At 38.4% G+C, this 21,805-nt stretch overlaps 1 protein-coding gene across 13 annotated transcripts in view; it reads right to left on the reverse strand.

Annotated features, from left to right (window-relative positions):
• Lcorl (ligand dependent nuclear receptor corepressor like) overlaps positions 1-21,805 on the reverse strand; it is a 140,387-nt gene that overhangs the window by 97,423 nt on the left and 21,159 nt on the right. For all 13 annotated transcript variants that reach the window (XM_034508394.2, XM_076938471.1, XM_034508392.2 and 10 more), the window contains exon 2: positions 4,693-4,758. In XM_034508394.2, coding sequence (XP_034364285.1) covers positions 4,693-4,758 — 66 coding nt within the window. The remainder of the gene's footprint in view (positions 1-4,692; positions 4,759-21,805) is intronic.

A 21,805-nucleotide genomic window follows, 5' to 3' on the forward strand; every position in this document is an offset into this window, starting at 1 on the left:
CAGCACTCACCTGAAGCAGCCACGCAAGAACATGTTAAACAGAGTTCTATAATCTATATTCTGAGCAAGCTCAGCAAAGTATCAGAAGACTATAAACTGAAACCAGGCCAGCAGAAGACTTTTGATAACAGGAAGAAACTGAATCAGAACCACACACTAGTCATCAGTTATAGAGGTAGGAATCTGGGTATTCAGGTGAACACATTGAAGTTTCAAAGACTTAGACCCAACCTCGGGGGAAAAAGGGGCTACACAGGGCAAAGCCAGCATTCCCAATCATATTCCTGAAGGACTGCCCACCGGTATGGCCTGCACCTGTGACTACACTTATGCAAAAAAGCCCACTTACTGAACCAGCATCTATAACTTGAGTCTCAAAGTTCAATCTAGAGGTGAAAACAACACATAAAAACTGCTTGGTATACATAACCAACATCTGAGAAAAAGAAGGCTCAGGGATATAGTAGGCATCTGGGAATCAAGGAAGAAATGCTGAGGTTCTTACACTGGGCAAACAGGCCAAACTGCATTCTTAAGACATACCATGGTCCAGCCCTCTGCTCTTGATAGTCTCTTACTTTAAGACTTAATGTCAATTTAGCAGGGCAGATCTGTTCTGCCATCTCTCCGGCCCTTGGAGGGCTTGACTAACCCTTTTAGTGTGGTGGTTTGAATAAAAAAGCACCCCTTGTACACACACACATAGGGAGTGGCATTAGTGAATGTATGACCTTTTAGTAGGTGTGGTCTTTTTGGAGGAAGTATGTTTCAGAAGCTCAAGCCAGGCACAGTGTCACTCTCTCTTCCTGCTGCCTGCTGATCCAGATTTAGAACTCTCAGCTCCTTCTCCAGCCTCATGTCTGTCTATGCAGCTTCCTGCATGGGCTAAACCTCTGAACCTGTAAACCAACCCCAATGTTTAAATGTTTTCCTTTGTAAGAGTTGCTGAAGTCATGGTCTCTTCAGAGCAATAGAAGCCCTAACTAAGACACTTAGGCACACTAAGAGAAAGACTTAAATCACTAGAACTTATTTTAAAAATATATTCCACTAAACTGGAAAATGTAAAAGAAATAAATACATTTCTAGATTCACATAACTTATCAAGACAAGTAATTTGAACAGACCTACAGCAAACAAAGAGGTACTGAAGCAGTAATAATAATTTAAAACAAATTCTTATTCTAAAAAAAGTCTAGGTTCACATAGATTATGTGTAACTCTAAAGAACTACCACCAAATGGTTCACAAACTATTCTATGAGATAGAAAAAGAAAGAATACTATCAAACTTATTTTATGAAATCAGAATTACCAATTATAATACCAGATAAAGAGACAAAAAAGAAAATTACAGACCAATCTCACTGATGAATAGATGCAAAAGTTCTCACTATACTATATATTAATCAAATTCAGAATGCATAATCATTAACTATGATCAGGCTGGCTTCACCCAGTGGGCAGGCCTCATGTTCTCCAATATGAAAGGCCTATGTTACTGTTGCTGACTGCATGTAGCAGTTTAATGACCTCTTCCAGGGTGAAACTGTCAAGGACAAGAAAATGTCCCATTTGTGGCTGAGCATAGGCTCATTTTCCATTTTGACTGAAGCAGAAGTGTGACTATGGTCCTTCCTGCAGCACATGTTACATCACTTTTATGAGCACAGGACAAGATAGGTGTCTTGACTATATCTAGCAGAGCTGTAAGCACAACTAGTACCACTTCACTACCAAGAAAGAGGCTTCTTGTCCTGGGCCCACCTTGATGGCATCACCTTATCCACCACCCTGGATTTATCCATCCTGTCCATGAAATCCTGGAGGGACAATAGGAAATGATTCTGGACACAGCTATTCAACCATGGACATTTTCTGACCAATCCAGGGTTGCTGGAGTACTTATTGGACAAGTAGAACCTTAATAATGGTGTGTCTTCCAACCAATCAGGGTGTTTCTTGGCTAATCAAGGATTTGGGGATTATCTTTGGGTAACTAGGTCACAGGGTCTTCTTGTCTAGTCAAAATCTAAATATTGTCAGTCTGGGAAGAGGGATCTTTCTGAGTAAATCTGAGGCTAAGAACAATAATTTCTGAAGAAGTAGTTTTGGTTTAGTATCCAAGGAACAAGACCCAAATCACTCCCACCTTAGTTGGAGCAATGGGGTCCTATCTTAGTGTTGTCCCTCAGTAGAGAGCATCAGAAAAACTGTGTAGACTAGGTGCTATCAGAAGGACAGATCAGAGAATTTGTGAAATTACAGAAGTGGTGGTCAGGTCAGGAGGCAGAAGACAGGCATCTTGCCTTTTTTGATTTCAGACCAGCTTCTCCCTTTTCCAGGCAGCACACTCTGGCCACACCAGTCTCCCATGTACATTCAGAAACCCTGACTTCCCTTTGTTGGTCTGATCTCCCAGCTATCATCCTGTGCTGGAGGGACTCAGCTCCTGGATGAAGGGCTGGGGTTCCCTTCCTTCTCCATCTCACTCTGGAAAACTTTAGGGTATTTTCATGAAAATAATTCTAGGGTTAGGGAAGTGTGAAAGGAATAAAATAAACTTTACAGTATCTTCCTAGCTTCTCAGCTACTATAAGCTTGGCTTTGAAAGGCCAGGCCTGCTTTCATGCCCTCTAGCATAACATGATCCTGTACCCAAGGAGTCTTTGAGGCTAGGAAAGCGGAATCACAGCCATACTGAGGTCCTGAGGAATGGAGGACTCGCCCATGGCAATAGGATGAAAAGGGAGACAAGAGCTAAATTACCTGGAGGCTTTTTATTAACACTGGATCCAGGTGATATGTGTTTGGTCCTTGCTCTTTGGTCTGCAAGGAAAGGGCTTACAGAGAGGAGGCTGTAGAGCAGGATAGAGTAGCCTGCTGGAACCACTGCACACTGAGTTAAGGGAGCCAGTGACAGTTTGGGAATCAATTTTATCATGATTTATTCAGAAGTAAATATTCCTAAGCTCCACCCAAATAAATAGCTGTGACACTCAAAGAAAGAAATTACATGATCTTAATAAATACAGAAAAGTCTTTTCATAAAACTAGGCATCTTTTCATTATAAAAGTCCCAAAGAGACCAGGACTAGAAGTAACTTAACATAATAAAAGCTGTAATTGATAAGCCTACAGCCAATATTATAATACATGGGAAAACACTCTAAGAATTTCTACTAAAATCAAGAATAGGACAAGGTTGTCCAGTTTTTCTACTCTTGTTCAAAATGTTGGCTAAAGTCTTAGGAGCAGTAAGAGAAGTAAATAAAAGAGGTACAGATAGGAAAGAAAGAAGTCAAAATATCCTTATTTTCATTCAGATTGTGTGACTCTCTATAAAAAAATCCTAAAGACTCCAAAAATATGTCAAAACTGCACTGAGATTCCATCTTTCTCATCAAAACAGCAGTCATTATGAAAATAAGTAACAGGCTGGCAAGATGGTCCCACAGCTAAGAACACTCACTTCTACAGGATCCGAGTTTGGCTCCTATCACTCAGGTCAGGAGGCTGATAACCATCTCTACCTCCAGCTCCTCAATGCCTCTGGCCTTCGAGGGCATCTGTACTTATGTGGACATACTCACATGTAGTACACATAATCAAAAATAATCAAAATAACTCTCAAAAACAGGAAAAATATACTGGTGAGGATACAGACAAAACTTACACACTGCTGGTGGGAATGCAAACTAATCCAAACATTACAGAAGTCAGTATGACTGATTCTCAAAATAAAATTCACTCTATCTTGTGACTCAGTTACTTCACTTTTGGGTATTTACCAAAACAAAAGCAAAAGCAGAAATAAAAATACATCAAAACATCTTAAGAATACTTGTAGATCAATGATTACTGAAGCACTCTCCACAATAAGTTATATAACCAACCTAGGTGTCCAATAACAAAGGAACAATAAAATACAGTATGTAAACACTGTAGTTGTTTCCAGCCATAAAGAACAAAACTATATCATTTGCAAAAAAGAAAATGAATATCAGAGTTAATCATCTAGAGTAAATTTATCCAGTCTTAGAAAGACAAAATTGTATGTTCTTTCATTTGTCATTCCTAGAATTTATATACATAAAATAATGTATTTTTAAATAATTTTAAAATAAAATAATGCAAAACTGCCTGTCTAGGAGAACAAAGGGAATTAACAGCAGTGAGGAGGAAAATAAAAATGAAGGGTCAGTGGCACATGGGAATATGCTGAACATATAATATACATTTATATGAAAATTTTTAAAAAATTAAAATAAAAATTTGAATAACAGCTTTTAAAGACATTTATTTTACAGAAAATTTACATACTTCAATTTAACTACATATCTTAATAATTTGTAATTAGTTTAATTGATTTGATATTTGTGTCATTTTTAAATTTAAATCCTACTTAAGAATAGGTCAGGATATGCAATTTATAAAATACTGGACACATAAAAATAAAATTATATTACTGAGATGAAGACATTCGTTTTCTATTTTAAGGCACTCTGCCTTTCAAAAATGTATAGTACATTTCATATAATAAAATATATAATGAATATTGGATTATTTTATTCATTTACAACATTGTCAAATTCAAAGTGATTATACACTTACATTTAAAATACAGTTTTGCTAGAACAACTTTATTAATTAGGGTAAAAGGTTTTAACTTCAGAATTAAAAAGTTAATTACCTTCAAATAAACTGAGGTCTCTTCGTAGCCGTGGTCCATAAAGCCCTTCTAAAATACTCTCAAAACCTGTGGTTGTCAAAGAGAGAAAGTATATTAGCTTCTGGAAAAGCTTTATTTTTTTAATGATCAAAAATCTAAATTTTATGTCAATCAACAAATAATTTTCCATAGTATACCTGTTACTTACACCCAGTATAAAGTGAATTAGCTAATATGTTAATTTTGTAGTAACTGTTGAATTAAGATTGTAAAGTAATTAGAATACTGAAATGCATATATTAACTCAAGCTCAAGTACTAAAGTACTGTCAAGCATGACCTAATATTTGAGTCAAGAATGCTGGTGAGAATGTGGAAGAGAGGAATAGTCACTCACTGTTGATGGGACTACAAAATTGTGGAGCCACAATGAAAATCAGTATAGAGAATTCTCAAAAAGCAAAATGTAAATCATATGACCCACCTATAACCCTCTGTGGCATATGCCCAAAGAACCTGACATCATATTCCATATATACTTGCTTGGCCAAGTTCATTGCTGCTCTCCTCACAATAACAAAGGAATGGAAAAAGCCTAAATATCCTACACTGATACATGGATAATGAAAATGTGGAGTATGTACACTATGAAGTACTAGTCAGGTGTAAAGAAAAATTAAATCATGAAATTTGCAGGTATGATGACAGTGCAAGGGGCTGAAGGTGGGGAGAGTTACAAACAGGGCATAGTAGGAAAAAAGTGCTATCAAAGGAGAAATGGGAAAAACAGGGAGGAAGACTTATCTAGGAAAGGGGTGGCAAGGGAAATACTGAGAGGCAAAAAAGGAGGGATAAAGAATACCAAAGATGACTGGAACAAACATAAACATTATTTACAGTTATTTACAAATACATATATATGTGTATAAATATTTAAATAAAGCTATGCTACTCAGGGTGCTAATGCTCCCCAAAGAGTCATGACTAACAAAAGTCTCAGTTCCAAGCAGGGGAGCCCCGGTCAAAAGCCTCCCAAGGCTTGTGGTTGCCTTCCAGAATGTGAAGAACTCAAGGTCACTCCTATGATTTCTACTAAATATTTAAGTAAAATATCCTACATTTCATTTTTTATTGTTGTTTGATAATAGAAAAGGGAAGGATATTCTTACTCAGAGCAATTTCAAAACATGTCCAAGGGAAATTTCTATTTTAAATTTTTAAATTTAAATATTATCACATAATTCCCCACCCCCCTTTCCTCAACCTTTTTCATATTCTCCTGGCCCCCTGTAAAATTTATAGCTTTTTCTAAAATTGTTATTGTGACATATATATTTCTACATAAAAAATAAATATATAAATACAATCCGCTCAGTTTACTAAGTGCTACATTTATGTACATTACTGTGTAAGAAATCAGCCTAGAATAATCATGTGTCACTCAGTAGCAGGTATAAATTATGAGATCTGTGTTATGTGGCTTTGTTTTTGTGTGACCACTCAGAGTATACTTGCACACAAACCTAATGCATATTGCCTATAGATTTCAGGTTATGAACATGTACAGTAGGTTATATTACTGAATAGTGTGGCAGTAAGAACTCTTATTTATAAACTCATTAATATTGCAACCACAGAAAATGTACACTAAAATATAAGATCATAGCAGGGTTTTATGTTTTTGTTTTAGCTCTAGTGTAATGCTATTGGATCAGCATTATACCTGCAATTCTTTTTGTTTTTGAAAACTTAATGAGTACTACATCAACATCACTCTTCACCCTCCTTCCCTTTTTAACTCCTCCTGTGTCCACCATTTATAATCTCTTCTTTAAGTATTATTGTTACATATACATATGCATAGCTATATGCACACATGTATATATGTGTATGCATATGCACACATGTAGCCTACTGAGCCAGTTTAACTTTGTTTATACATACATTTGTTGGACCAATAGAGATTGGATTGTCTATGTGGAAGTCTATCCCTGGAGGTATCAGATTCTCATTCTCTCAGCAGGCATTCTCATTCTCTCATTACCATCTATATAGCTCTTCAGCCAGGAGACGGATGGGGTTTTCACTATGCACATTGGCATGTAACCTGGATTATGCTCATTTTGCTCATTATGTTACACTATCGTTATAAGTTTCTTATCATATATAGAAGACACTATCTGACAGCAGAGGTCTTTGCCTTCTAGCTCCTGTTAAATGGGTTTTAAAGTCCAATTAGGTAGCTGTTAGTTAGTCTAAGATCTAAGTGCCACTATTGTACCACTGTAAATGTGCTGATGTGATTTGTAGGCTTTACATCTGGGTAGAACTGTTTCTCTACCTTGGCAGTTTACACACCACCTTCTGATATTATAAAGAGTTGAACCTCAGGGAGAAGACATTCAGATTGGTTCCAGCTTAATTCCTAGATATTCTGTGTCCAAATTATGTGGTATCTTCAGCTATAGTGTTTTGCCTTCATATTTTGGAATGCAATCACAAGCCTTGGGTATCTGAGGCTCCTTCCTCTCTGATGACTCTAGCTTGTGTCTAGCTGATACACGAAACAAGCCTGCACACCATCTCTTGTTACCAAACAAAGCTTCCAGTAAGCACCGGTCTAAAGCAAGTCTGCACCAGGTCCTCTACATATTATAGCTTTCAGTTTAGTATTTTTGTTTTTAATAAAATTTGAGGATATAAAAATCAATCTATCATATGAAAAACAATTATTCACAAGAGCATCCAAAAGAGCTAGAGAGAAATAAAACAAAGGTGAAAGAAAGAAAGAGAGAGAGAGAGAGAGAGAGAGAGAGAGAGAGAGAGAGAGAGAGAGAAAGGAAAAGAAAAGAAAGGAAAAGAAGAGAAAAGAAAAAAGAGAGCGACACAGGGAGGGGAGGGGAATGAGGGATAGAGGGAGGGAGAGAGAGAGGGAGGGAGGGAGAGAAGGAGGGAGGGAGGGAGGGAGGGAGGGAGGGAGGGAGGGAGGGAGAGAGGGAGGGAGAGGAGGAGGGAGGGAGGGAGGGAGGGAGGGAGGGAGGGAGGGAGGGAGGGAGGGAGGGAGGGAGGGAGGGAATGACAAAGCCCCGGAGACCCTAAAGGGACAGTAGGAGTTTGGCCTTGCTCCTGGGACCCCTGGTTCCTTTCACATAGCCACAACCCTCTACAGCCCCTCCCAAAGAGAGGTTTGTGACCCACAGTCAGGTAGCACAGGTACAGAGCATGACTACATGCCACAGAGCCAGCTAGCTTGCTTGAGTTGGCCACCTCTGTGGCTGGAAGCATAGAGAGTCCTCAGGGGGAGGTTAGACAGCAGCTCAGTAGTTGAAGACTTTCTCCATGGTTCCTCATAGCAGGGGCCCCAAAGAGGAGAGATAGTTCAGGTCTTAAGATAGGGTCTTAAGATCTTTTGTTGTCATGGTGCAAAGTGGATGAAGCTTTACCCTGTATTCTCAGGGCGGGCCTGAGGTTAAGTACCTTTTACAAGGAGGATCTGGGAAGGAATGCTTAATTGGCTATGCCCTCTTGCCTTTAGGTATCTCATGAATATGGAGATGTTTTGAGGCTCTGTGGCCTGAATCTCACAGCCCAACGCCCCACACTGGCTATAACATCTCTTTACAGCAATAGAAAAGTAAGTACAACAGAAGTTGGTACAAATAGTAGGGTATTGCTGTGTCAGGCCTGTCCATGCTGCTTCTTGGTAGAATGTAGACTTTGAACTAGAAAAGCCACTGAATGCTTTTGGGTGGGACTTAATGGGCCACACTAAGAGAATGATGCTGAAGGTGATTTGAACTATGTAGAGCCAGCTCAGAAAGTTTCAAAGGGGAAGAATATTAATTAGTAAGTGGTCTAGAGATCATTCTTGTGATATTTTTGGAAACAATGTGGCTGCTTTTTGTCCTTGCCCTAAAAATTGGTCTGAAGCTAAATTGAAGAGTTTTGGATTAATGTCATTGGAAGAACACACTTCAGGACAGCCTACTATTGACTCTGTTATGTGGTTTATTAGTAATCACCCTTGTGCAGATTTATAATTTTAAAAAAAGCAGTCTTGACAAAGAGAAATATAAAATGTACAGTTTGAGAAGAGGAGCACCAAGAGATGTAATGGAGTTAAATCCTCGAGCTAAGCTCAAAGAGATGAAAAGTTTTTTTTAAAAGCTTGATGATAAATGAGATAAAGCCAGTGGTGACCTCAGGGTAAGACCCCTCCATGCTTAGCTTCTAAATTGTGAAAAGAAAATAAAGGAAAGCTTAAGCAGTGAACAAAACCACTGGAAACAGAAAGCTGGTGAAAATGTAATTAAACCGTGGGGCCAAGTTCCAACCCTAACTAACTAGCAGTAGAACTTGGTTGGCATCTTCAACCAAGTGGTTCTGACTTTATCTAGGAAAATATAAGAAAGCACTAGTGGAATCTCCTTCTGTGGCTAAGGAAAGCCACTGAGTCCAGGCATGTGTCAGGGCTATCCTTGCATGAAAGCCCAGAGAGTCCAATGTATGAAGTTTGAAGGTGAAGCCTGAATTGTATTAGAGGTATTACCCAAAGATGCTAGAGATACCACAGTTGTGAGATACCTGCCAATAAGAGCTGCTAACAAGTAGAACCAACCTATGAGAAAGAAATGTGTTGCAGTCAACAAAGCTGGAAAGAGTTGGAGTGCTGAAGAACAATTTGACATCAGGCAGGGAGATGCAGAATTTGGAATCTATACTGCTAGTTTTCAGTCTTACTTTGGTATGGTATTTTATTATGCCTCCTTTCTTCACTTTTGGAATGGTTATGCATATTCTGTGTCAATGGATGTTAAAAGTGTTATCTGCTTTTAGATTCTGATTTTACAGGGTTACAGTTAAGATATAGCCTGGAGTCTCAGAAGAATTTGGACTCTGGACTTTAAACAGTGTTGAGGTTAAAAGACTATGAGGATTTTTGAACTGAATGCATTCTGCATTATGATATAGCTATAAGCCCATGGGGGCAGGGCAGGGAGTGGAATGTGCTAGTCTGAATAATAATGGCCCCCAATAGGCTTAGATATTTGAATGCTTAGTGACCAGGGAATAGAAGTATTTGAAAGAAGAATTAAAAGTGTGGCTTCACTAGAGGTAGGCTTTGAGGTTTCAAAAACCCAGGTCAGGCCCAGTGTCTCTCTTTCTTTCTGCTGCCTGAGGATCACTTATAAAGAAGTTTCAGCTACTTCTCCAAAGCACGTCTACCTGTATTCTCCACCATTATTATGGACTAAGCCCCTCAAAGCCCTCAATTAAAACTCTTTCTTTTCAGAGTTGCTTTGGTCATGGTGTCTTTTCAGTGACTAAGACAGTCTAGCTTATTTAGCTTGATATCACTGTTGCATCTATTTTCCTATAAACATGACTTCAATCTTCTTTGAAAAGTCCTCATAGTCTTTTAGCCTCAACACTGTTTAAATGTCCAAAGTCCAAACTTTATACATATACATGTATGTGTGTATAGATGTGTGTGTATATACATATGTATACATATGTATATATGTATATATACATATGTATACATATGTATATATGTATATATACATACATATATATGTATATATACATATGTATATATACACACACATCTATACACACATACATATGTATGTATACATATGTATATATATACATATATATGTATATACACACACACATACACAGTCCTTCTGACTGAGATGATATAATGTAGTACTGATCTGCATTTTTCTCAAAGACAGAGATGTCAAACCATGTTTTCATATATTTGATGGCTAGTTTTACTTCTATCAAAAAGTATCTGTTCAGTGTACATGCCATTTATTGACTGAAGTTTACTTATTGGATGTCTAAGTTTGGCATTCTTTATATGTTTTGGATATTAATCCCCTGCAGAAGAACATCTGCCAAATATTTTCTGCTCTCATGCAGGTTCTATCTTCACTCTAGTAACTGTTATACCTTTACCGCCAGAGCTTTTAATTTCATGATAGCCCATTTCTCAATTCTATTTCCTGAGCTACAGGAGTCCTGTTCAGAACACTATTGCCTATCCCTATAGTTTTAAGCATTTCCTTTAAGTTTGCCTCTAGTAGTTTTGAATATTTACCTTTTATTTTAAGGTCTTTGAATCATTTTGATTTTTGTATAGGATAAGATGTGGATCTAATTTCATTCTTCTACAAATGACAAAGGATTACTAGCCAGGAAGTCAGGAATTAGAAATCATGGCCAACTCTCATTATCCCTTCCTTATGTTACATACAATGAGACAAACTGCTTGTCCCTCTCATCCAATCAGGAAGAAAAAGGGCCCCAGTCTTCCCAGATGCTCTTCAGGATCTTGAAAATCACTGCCAAGTGCAAACCCCCTGAGAATGTTCAGTCCTCTCAACTCTGATTAGATGACTGGCACATGACATTTCATTAATAGTATTTGACTGGTGGGAGAAAATTTATCCCACTGTACATATCCTAACATCAAATCAGTAATCCCCATGCACCCAAATCATGATTATAGTCTGTTATTTGGTTTACCATAAAAAATGGTTATAATCCCACTACATAACTACATACTTCCCCCTTATCAACATGTAAGCCCATAAGAAACAACAGCTCAACTAACCCCAACACAGTCCTGACTGGCAAGGCTCTTGCACTGTTGTTACCTGGAATGAACATACATCTGTCTTCTCAATTATATCCTCAACCATATAAAACTTTTGCTTATTGATCTTCCATCCATCTATAAATTCTTTAAGTGATACACCAACAAAAACTTGACGGAAGTGGTCTGACTTCCTTAGCTGACTTCCCCCATAGCAATATGCAGATACCTAAGTTTCTTAGAATTATCTGGTTAAAAGGTTGTTCATTTCTCCAGCCTGTTTTTGGTGACACACATCAAATAACTTAAGGGCTTGTTTCATTCACAGGTTTCGGGTATATACAGTCTATCATGGTAGGGAAGTCATGGCAGAAGGGCTTGAGGCAGTTAGACACAAAACACCTGCTGTCAGGAGTCAGAGAGAAATGGAACTCTAGAGTTCAGTTCTCCTTTCACTTTTACTCAGTCTGGCTGTTAAGTGGGTCTTCCAATCTCATTTAACTTAAAGCAGACAATACCTCACAATTGTTCTCAGTAGTTTATTACCTAGGAGTTTCAGAGTCTCTGAAGTTGACAATGTTAATCACCACAAGGTCTAACAGAATTCAGCAATGAGACCATCCAGTTCTGGGCTTATCTTTGATGGGAGACTATCAATACTTAAATATCATTGTTCTTTGTAAATCTGTTTGGATTGAATTTATACTGATGGTTTAATTTTTATAGGCCACATGTCTAGTAATTTATCCAGTTCCTGTAGATTTTCCAATCTGTTGAAACCCAAGTTTTCAAAATATCCTATTAGTACCTCTATATCTGTATATCTGTTAAAACATGGCCTAAGTTTTATTAATCAGGATCTTCTCTCTCAATTCTGGGTTAGTTTGGCTAAGAGTTTATCAACCTTGTTCAACTTTTCAAAGAGCTTTGTTTCACTGATCCTTGACTGCTGGTCTTAGTCAAGAGATCACTGGGTCCTTTTAGTTTTCTGTCTCTCAGGGTCCATGACCCATAGTCCTGATTTTCTTTTCTTTTTTTTTAATTAAAATTTTACATTTAATTAACAAAGTTTCTGTAAATTTATGTTCCATGATGAGTGAGATGGCACAGAGATCAAAGGTGCTTGCTGATAAAAGCCTGAGATACTGAGCTGAATCCCTGAAGCCCACATGATGAAAGGGCAGAACCAAATCCCACTAGTTTTCTCTGTCCTCCATGTGGATGTACCATGGCACACTGACATGCACAAATACACAAGCATATAATAAGCAAATGTTAAAAATAATTTGTGTGTGTGCACGCTTCTGTGTGTTCTAGTTTACTAGGTGTCTACAGAAGATAATCCAAATCTTGTTTCTTCCTCATGGTCAGAGGAGGAAGTTTATCCTCTATGGTTTTTTAGTTTGCAATTTGTACATTCAAATTTGGTCATTTCTTTTCAAATATTTGCTTTTTATTAGTTTTTCTCTTTGCAAATACTTAGTACTATCATTTATTCCTGTAAGTATGAAATTGTGTTGTAAAACCTAATAGCTACTAGTGGCTCCTTATCATGTAAAGGAGATCAATGCCACTGACAGTTGGCTATCTCTAAGTGATGGATGGAGATACAGAAAATGAGCATAGCTTATATCACAATGACACCCATTTCAGGCTGCTGACCCACTAGAATCGTAAGATGTAAGATATATTGTGTTATGCCACCAAACTTGTGATCTTTGTTACAATAGCAAAAGGAAACTAATGATTCAGACTAATACTGTGGCTTGAAATTTCTTTAACTGGTACAAGGTATAAATTTGTTAGAGAGCCAAACCAGTTTCCATTTATTTCCTAAATGCCTTGCTGTGTTCAAGTGTTAAGAGTTTTCTTCTAGGTAGGAATTCATAAGAGGAACTAGGTGGTTCTGGGATATGAAATTAGGTCAATTTAAGTTTGACATCTTGTTTTTTTTATTAAATGATCATCTAAAATTAATATAAAACATTTATCAAACATTGAATTATACAATTGCCATTTTAGTTTGAAGCTTCCTTTAACTGAGGTACAGTGTATTTTCCTATTTTCTATATTCAGATTTTCCTTCTGGCACTTTATAACTAGGTTTTGAACCTTTTAAGAATTTCAAAATAGTATCATATATCCTAAGTAATAATTACCAATTTTAAAAAGCACAAGCATTCCTCATACAAATGTTTTGTACTCATATGTATAATCAAACTTTGTCTTGTTTTATGACTTTCTTTTTGTAGGTAAGAAAATTTGTGAACACCCAGTATCATTTTCTGTGCCTGTGTGAATTTGATTTTTACATGTAGCTTTTTAACCCATGAGAATTTATTTTTAATGAAGAGTATAACAGAGAAAAATAATTTCACATCAAGACATCAATTTTGACTATTAGGCCATCTTTATTACCATAAAATTCCAAAGTGTTAAAGCACGTATGTTTGTAAATATTTAATGGATATTTAAATGTAAAGTTTACTACTATAAATTTACTTGTTTTCTATCATTGTAAACTTTCCTTTTCTAGATATTTCATGTTAATAGAATAATGCCTTATGTGTTTTTTGGTGTCTAGTTTCTATTTCTGAATATATTACTTTATAGCACATTGATAATCTTTATTATGAAACAGTATTCCATTGTATAGACATGCCACATTTGTTTGGCAATTTGCTACCTAACAGAACTGAGTGGTTTACACTTTCAGGCTTTTATGAATGGTGTGGCTATGAACACCATGCACAAATCTTTGTATGAAAATATTTTTGTTTTTATCAGATAGTTAAAGAGCAAAAAAAAAAAAAAACCAGTGAGTTTTGTGGTAATCCAATATCTTTATAAAAATAGAAACACAACTTTGCATTCAGATAAAAAATTCTTCACCATGATTTTTGTATTTTATTAGTCAATGGGTGCTAAAGGCTACCTTATTTCCTTAGTGAATAATGATGTTCAGTTCATTTTCTTATTTAACAATATTGATAATCTGTGTATGTTCTGCTGAAATACATATTCAAATCTTTTGATCCTTTTTGACTTTTCTTTTTCTATGAAGTTGTAAGAATTTTTTTGGTAGGGGATAAAATTTCCTCATCAGTTATATATAGGCCAGCGTTTTGTTTCAAGCTCGTGAACTTCATTTTTAAGCACATGCATTTGTGACTTTAAATAAATTTTACCTTTTTGCTTATTTGTTTTTTATATTTTAAAATATTTCACTTAATATTCATGCAAAACTTATGTGTTTCGCTCTAATCCACTATTCCTTTCCTCACAGACCAATTCCTACCTCCCCTTCCTACTCCTCCCTCCAAGCTTCATATACTTTTAAACCCACTAAGTTCACTCAGAGCCATCTGTATGTTCATAGGTGTAGGGGCACCTACTGGGGCATAAGCAGTCTCTCAGGAGCCACATCTCTACAAAGAAAACCTATTCTTATTCTTCCAGTGGAACTCCCAGTAGTTCCTTAGCTGTGGGTATAATTTCATAAGCTTCTCCCCATCCATACTGAGATTCTTGCTGACCTGATACTGAGCAAGCATTGTGCATGTAGTTCTAGTTGCTGTGAGTCAGCGAACCCTGCTTCACTGCAGATGAACACTCCTAAAATCTTCTACCCCCTCTTCCACACTGAGTCCTAAGCACTAGAGGTGGGGGTTAGGCTAGAGGTGTGTGACACAAACGTCCCATTTAGAGCTGAGCACTCCACAGTCCCTCATTCCCTACGTGTTGACTGGTTGTAGTTTTCTGTGGTTACCTCTTTGGTGGTTTGAATGAACCACCAAAATGGACACACACACAGACATCTATTTAAACAGTTGGTGGCACTGTTTAGAGAGGTATATTTTGAATGTAAAGGATGGATCACTGGCATTGATAATTTAAAGTTTTAACCCACTTCCAACCTACTCTGTTTCATGCTTGTAGTTGAGGACATGACCTCTCTGCATCTTCCTCTTGCTGTTATGCTTGGCACTTGTTGCCATGCCTCATCATGATGGAATTTTATCCTTCTACAATGATAAATCAAAATAACTCTTCCTCAACTTGAAATTGAACAGACTGAAATTGGTCATACCATTTTATCACAATAGAAAATACTAATACAGAAACTGGTACCAGAGAGTAGGCTGTTGCTTGAAGAACCTGATCATGTTTTTTTTTGAAGGAATGTGGGACTTTGGACCATAACAATAGATGAATGCTATAAGCAGAGCCATTCTAGTAGAATATTGGTAGATAGTAGTACTGGAAATAGATTTTGAAGGCCCTGCTCAAGCACTTTCAGAGGGGACCAAGATTTGCAATTTGTTCTGAGCTACAATTGTGAGATTTTCTGGCAATGATTCAAGCCCACACTCTGCCTATGTTTGAAGAATTTGCCTGAGGCTAACTTCTGTGGCAAGGATGTTACTGATAACTCACATGCAAATCTACAATGAAAAAGAAAAACAAGTGGAGAAAACACAAAATGTACAGTTTGGAGATGAAATGACCACTAAAGAATGTTATAGTCAAAGCATATGCTGGGAGAAAGGCTGTAGTTGTTATAGAGATTAATGCAGGAGAAGGTTGCTCAACACTGAAATAAAGGGAAAGTGGGGGGCAGGGCAGGTTTCGGGGAGTCCTCAGAGCACAAACTATGTACCACTATAGCCCAGCTTGGTTTGGAACATTTTTAAATGTTTTTGATTGTTTTGAGAAGCCTATTTAGTTCTATGCCTCCTTAACTTGGGTTATCTGTTTTCCTAAAGTTTAGTGGGTTTAGTATATCATAGATACTAAACTCATGTTAGATGTGAAAGAAAAAAAAATTCCTCATTCTGTAGACTCCCTCTACACTGGCATGACATTGTTCTTGGCTGCAGTCCCACTTGTTAACTGTTGGTCTTGATACCTATGCTACTGTGCTCCTGTTCAGAAAGTCTTTTCCTGTTCTTATGTTTAAACATATTCTTTATTAGATTTAGGGCATTAGGTCTTCTGTTGAGGTTCATGATAATTTGGGATTAAGTTTTTTTTTGCAGGTTAAGAAATATGGATTTAGTTTTGTTCTTCTAAATATAGCTATCCGATTTTCCCAGTACCGTTTGTTGAAGGTGCTGCCTCTTCTCCAGTGTGTATTTTTGGCTTATTTGTTATAAAAAAAAAATCAATTATTTTTTATTAACAAAAAAAATTATTTGTTAATAAAAAATCAGGTGTGAGCAGGCGTGGGGACTTAAGCATTGGTCTTCAATTCCATTTTATTGACCAACTTGTCTGTTTTTATGCCAATAACATGCTTTTTATAGCTCTGCAATGTGAATTAAAAGCAAAAACCATGGCCACAGCATGAAGCAGTGAGACACTGTGCAGAGGGTGGCTAGCAGGCCAGAAGTGGTGGTAAGGCCTCTGGCTGGGAAGTGACCTTGGTGGGCATAGACAGCTTCCAGTAGTGAAGGTTTCAGGAGAGAATTCGCTTTCCCAGAAAGCATTACAGCTCTTGTATGACAGAAGCTTTCAGACAATCCTTGATGAAGTAATTCTCACACCCCTTTATTCCCTCTGGATAGAGTCTTATAAACATTTTGGGGTGGGTTGGGTTCTGATAGCCAATGCTTTCTATTGGCTTGTTCTGAAATGTTAGGGATCCCTCATTTGCATGTGTAGAGGCTTGGGGTACTGCTGTCTTATGTAACTGATTATCACGTTTCTCTCCATGGGATGCTTTGGTCACATGACAGAGGCCTGGTTGGGAGCTGGTGAAGCCCTCTGGTATGAAGTGTTAGGGCTTCTGAACCCACTCAACCTTACCAAGTTTCCTAGCATGGTCTACTGCCCCACAACTCCTCCTTTTCTTATTACAAAGGAGAAGTGTCATCAGAGTAACTGTCTCCTATGTTGGGAACAGTTGTACCAAGACCCGATTCACTAACTTTTCAATGTTACTCATCTAGTCCTTTAGAAATTGGATGAGGTAGGGTGCCAAAAAAGCAAGGTTCAATGGCTAGTATGGGACCAAGAAGGGGAAGAAGCCAAGTTACCAAGGGGTTAGAGTACCAAGGGGTTGGAGTACCAAGGGGTTGGAGTACCAAGGGGTTGGAGTACCAAGGGGTTAGAGTACCAAGGGGTTGGAGTACCAAGGAGTAGAGGTGTTGGAAGCATAGTGTACTGGAGAAATTCTCTGAGTATTTGTACATCTTGTTCTACCAGCCCAGATTCATTGACAGAGAAGCAACAGTTTCTTAGTGGGAATTTTAGAATGTTTTTTATATAATTCATATCACCTGAAAATAAAGGTTTATTGACGTCTTCCTTTTCTATATGTATTCCCCTAATCTCTCTTACTTGTTATACTGCTTTAGTTAAGATTTTAAGTACTGTACTAAACCAGAATGGTGTGAATATCCTTGTCTTGTTCCTGCTTTTTATGAGAATTGCTTTGAGTTTATCTATGTTTAGAGTGATCTTGTCTATGGGCATGTATACTGCCTTTATTATATTGAGGTATGTCTCTTTCATCTCTAGTGTCTTTGATTCTGTGACTTTAATTATAAAAGAATGCCAGATTTTGTCAAAGGTCTTTTCTGCATTAGATAGTTTCATATAGTTTCTGTCTTTTATTCTACTTATGTAATGGGATAAGGCCAACTTGGTCACAGTGAGTAATCCTTTTATGTGTACTTAATTTGGTTTTCAAGTAGATTACTGAAAAAATTTGAATCTGTGTTCATCAAAGATATTGGCCTATATTTTTGTGGTTGAGTATCAAGATAATTTTGCCTCTGTAAAAAGAAAATAAAATGTTTCTTCAGTTTCTATTTTACAGAATAAATTGAGAAGTATTGGTGTTACTTTAAAGGTCTGATGGGAATCTGTGCTAAATATTCTGGCCCTGGGCTTTTTTAGTTGGAAGACTTTTAATTACCATTTCTTTCTCATTAAATAGTATAGGTTTACTTAGATTATTTACTTTTAGATTTAACTTTGGTAAATGTATGTATGTATGTTTGTTTGTTTTGGTCTGGTGCTATGTATATAGATGGTAAATTCTGAACCCCAAGATCTGGTTGCCCCCAGATGAGTGAATTCTCATGTACACTGGTCTATGTTATGTAAACATTGATCCCCAACTTAAAGCTACTGGTTAAGAAAAGGCTAGAACCTATGATTGGGCTGTAGAAAGAGGTAGGACCTGAGAATCGAGTAAAGGGTCTCAAGAGACAGCACAGGACTAGAAGAAAGGAAGAAGCAGAAAGAAGATGCAGAGAGCAGGAGGTCTCCACTAGACAGGAGAAGGGAACAGGAGCACATGGCCTAGAGAAATGCACCCTGAAATCAGACTGATGGCACAAAAGCAGCTGGAGCAAGACTCAAACAGAAAGTAGCACGGAACATATGCATTGGATATATGAGAACAGTATATAACCTGCCCTATATAGGCTTACAGGTTACAAATAAAATACCAGGTTTTTGTGTCTTTTATAGGGGCTAGCTAGAACAGAATATTTCATTTACATCTAGAAATTTATCCATTTCTTTTAGGTTTTCTAGTTTAGTGGATTATAAACTCTTAAAGTATGACCTTATTATGGATATCTGCATCGTCAGGCCCTGTTTCAATGTCCCTCTTTTCATCTCTAAGTTTATTAATTTGCATCTTCTTTCTTTGGGTTTATTTAGCAAAAGGTTCATCAATTATTGTTAATTTTTCAGGACCCAACTTTTTATTTCATTGATTATATTATCTATTTCTATTTCATTAATTGCAGTACTGAGTTTGACTGTTTTTTTTTTTTTTTCATTTTGGATGTTTTCTTGATTTTTCTAAAGCTTTTCAAGTCTGTCACTAACTTATTAATAGGATATTTTCCCAGCTTTATTTATGTAGGCATTTAGTGTTATAAACTTAACTATTAGGACTGTTCCACTGTGCTCCATAGACTTTGATATATTGTTTTCATTTTCATTCAAATCTAGAAATTCTTAAATATCCTTGCTTTTTCACCTTGATGCAATTTTTCAGTAAGGATTGTGTTGTTTCTGTCATTCTGATTGTTATTAAATAACCAGCTCTAATCCATGTTGTAGAGACAAAATGCAGGATGTTACTGCAATTTTCCTATATTTGTTGAGACTTGCTTTGCTAATATGTGGTAAACTTTGGAGAGGGTGTCACAGGTTGTAGAGAAGGTGTCTTCTTAGGGATTGAGTGAAATGATCTGTAGATGTCTATTTGACCTATTTAATTTATGTCATTTGACTCTGGGCTTTCTATTTAGTTTTTTCTCTCTCCTCCATTCTCCTCTTCCTCCTCCTCTTCTTCCTCTTCCTCCTCCCTCCTCCTTCTTCCCCCCCTCTTTCTCCCTCCCTCCCTCCCTCCCTCCCTCCCTCCCTCCCTCCCTCCCTCTCTCCCTCTCTCTCCTCCATATGTCCTGTCTGGACACTGGCAGGAAGAGAGGACTAAAATCAAAATCACCTTCTAGTTCTACATGATTTTAGATTTATTTTTTTTTAATTTTATGAAACTGAGTGGGGTGTGTTTGGTACATAAATGTTTAGAATTGTTATATCCTCTAGGTGGATTTTTCTTTTAGAAATTATGAAGTGCCCTTCCCTATCTATCCCTTCTGACTAGTTTTGATTTCAAGTCTATTTTTTTTTCAGATATTAGAATACCTATGCCTGCTTGGTTCTTAGTTCGGACTACTGCAGGACCGTGAAAAGGAAGTCTAGTTCCCGGTTGAGCAAAGGCTAGAAACCCCAGTGGCTCTGAAGGGACACTAGGCGTTTTGCCTCACTCCTGGGCACCCAGCTCCTGTCACATAGCTACAGTCTCCCACAGCCCTTCATAGATTTGTGGTCATCAGTCACGTAAGGGCAATGCCTCAATCCTTCCACAGGTAGAGGACATGACCTGTGGTCACATAGACTCAAGACAAATCTCTATTTTAACGAGGTACCTAAAGGCCTGGAGACTTAGCCAATGAACTCTCCTTCACAGACACTCCGTTCTGCAAAACGTATTTAACCTCAGGCCCTTCCTGAGAAGTGGGGTAATGTAGGGAGCCGCGGTTAGAGGTGATAGCATCTGCCATTACAAGATGGTGCTGGCATCCTGTGCTCTCACAAGTAAACAACTAACTGCGCAGGTGCAAGAGGCAAAAGCGCACCAAGCCACTGCCAATCCCGAGGCGTAACAAGGGGTGATGAGTGAACAGCCAATCAGAAGTGAACACGCCACTCTAGGGTACATATAGCAGTGCCTCTTCCTGGTTCGGGGTCTTCCACTTCAACTGGTACGAGAATAAAGCCTCTCTGTGGTAACTACCCGAACACTGCCTCTCGTGTCTCTTTTGCGGGCGGCGTGGAATATCTGGTGCCGAAACCCGGGAAGGAACGAACCATCCGGCGCCGTGGAGACCCCCGAGACTGGGGGTGGGTAAAAAGACCACAGGATCGAGGTACGTCTCTGAGAGATATGTTTGGGGTGGAAGCCTTGGTTGCGAGTGGATTTTCACTCATTGCCGCCACTGCACTAGTTGGCCTCTTGCTTGCATTGCTTTTGCTTTTAGCTTATTTGTGTTGTGAGGATCCAGGTCGCAGCACAGCTATTAGAGCAAGTCAAGAGGTTTCAGGAGAAGTCCACTCCAGGGTATCAGAAACAGAGCGTGTTAGCCGGCATCAGGCGAAGGAGCCTGGGGATCAGGCCAAGGAGCCTGGGGATCAGACCAAGGAGCCTGGAGATCAGGCCAAGGAGCCTGGAGAAAAAGATCAGGCCAAGGAGCCTGGAAAGGAGAAGCAGGCAAAAAAGCCTGGGCAACAGAGACAGGCCAAGGAGCCTGGTCAAAGAAAAGAGTACTCAAAAGGAACAGGGGCCACTGCAGGGGCTGTTAAGGTTAAGGACCCTTCACCGGCTGGTGAAGAGAGAGTGGAGGTCAGGGGGTGGGGGGGACCCCCCTATACCCAATTAAGGAGCTTGCCGCCATAAGACTAAGAAAGACCTTGAGCCCCTCGGCCCCGCCCTTGCCTCTGGCCTATGCTCCGGGCAGTGCCTCTAATTCATTTCTCAGCCCAGGAGATAGGAGACAGCTACAGCTTGCATTTCCGGTCTTTGAAGTGGCAGAAGGAGCACGTGTTCATGCCCCAGTAGAGTACAGGCAGGTCAAAGAATTAGCTGAGGCAGTACGTGCATATGGAATTGGGGCTAATTTTACCGTATCCCAAGTGGAGAGATTAAGTACAGCTGCTATGACGCCAGGAGACTGGCAGGACACAGTGAAGGCAGTACTTAACAATATGGGCCAATACCTAGAGTGGAAGGCCTTGTGGCACGAGGCACTGCAAGCACAAGCCAGGATTAATGCAAACATTGAGAGACAGCAATTATGGACTTTTGACATGCTGGCTGGAGTTGGGGTACATGCGAACGACCAGACCGCTCACCCTTGGCAGGTATACGCACAAATAGCGACAGCTGCTGTTAAGGCATGGAAGTCTCTCCCTAGGAAGGAAGGCAGTAACCTTTATTTGT

This window comes from Arvicanthis niloticus, chromosome 7 (assembly GCF_011762505.2).
Source record: "Arvicanthis niloticus isolate mArvNil1 chromosome 7, mArvNil1.pat.X, whole genome shotgun sequence".
Lineage (NCBI taxonomy): Eukaryota > Metazoa > Chordata > Mammalia > Rodentia > Muridae > Arvicanthis > Arvicanthis niloticus.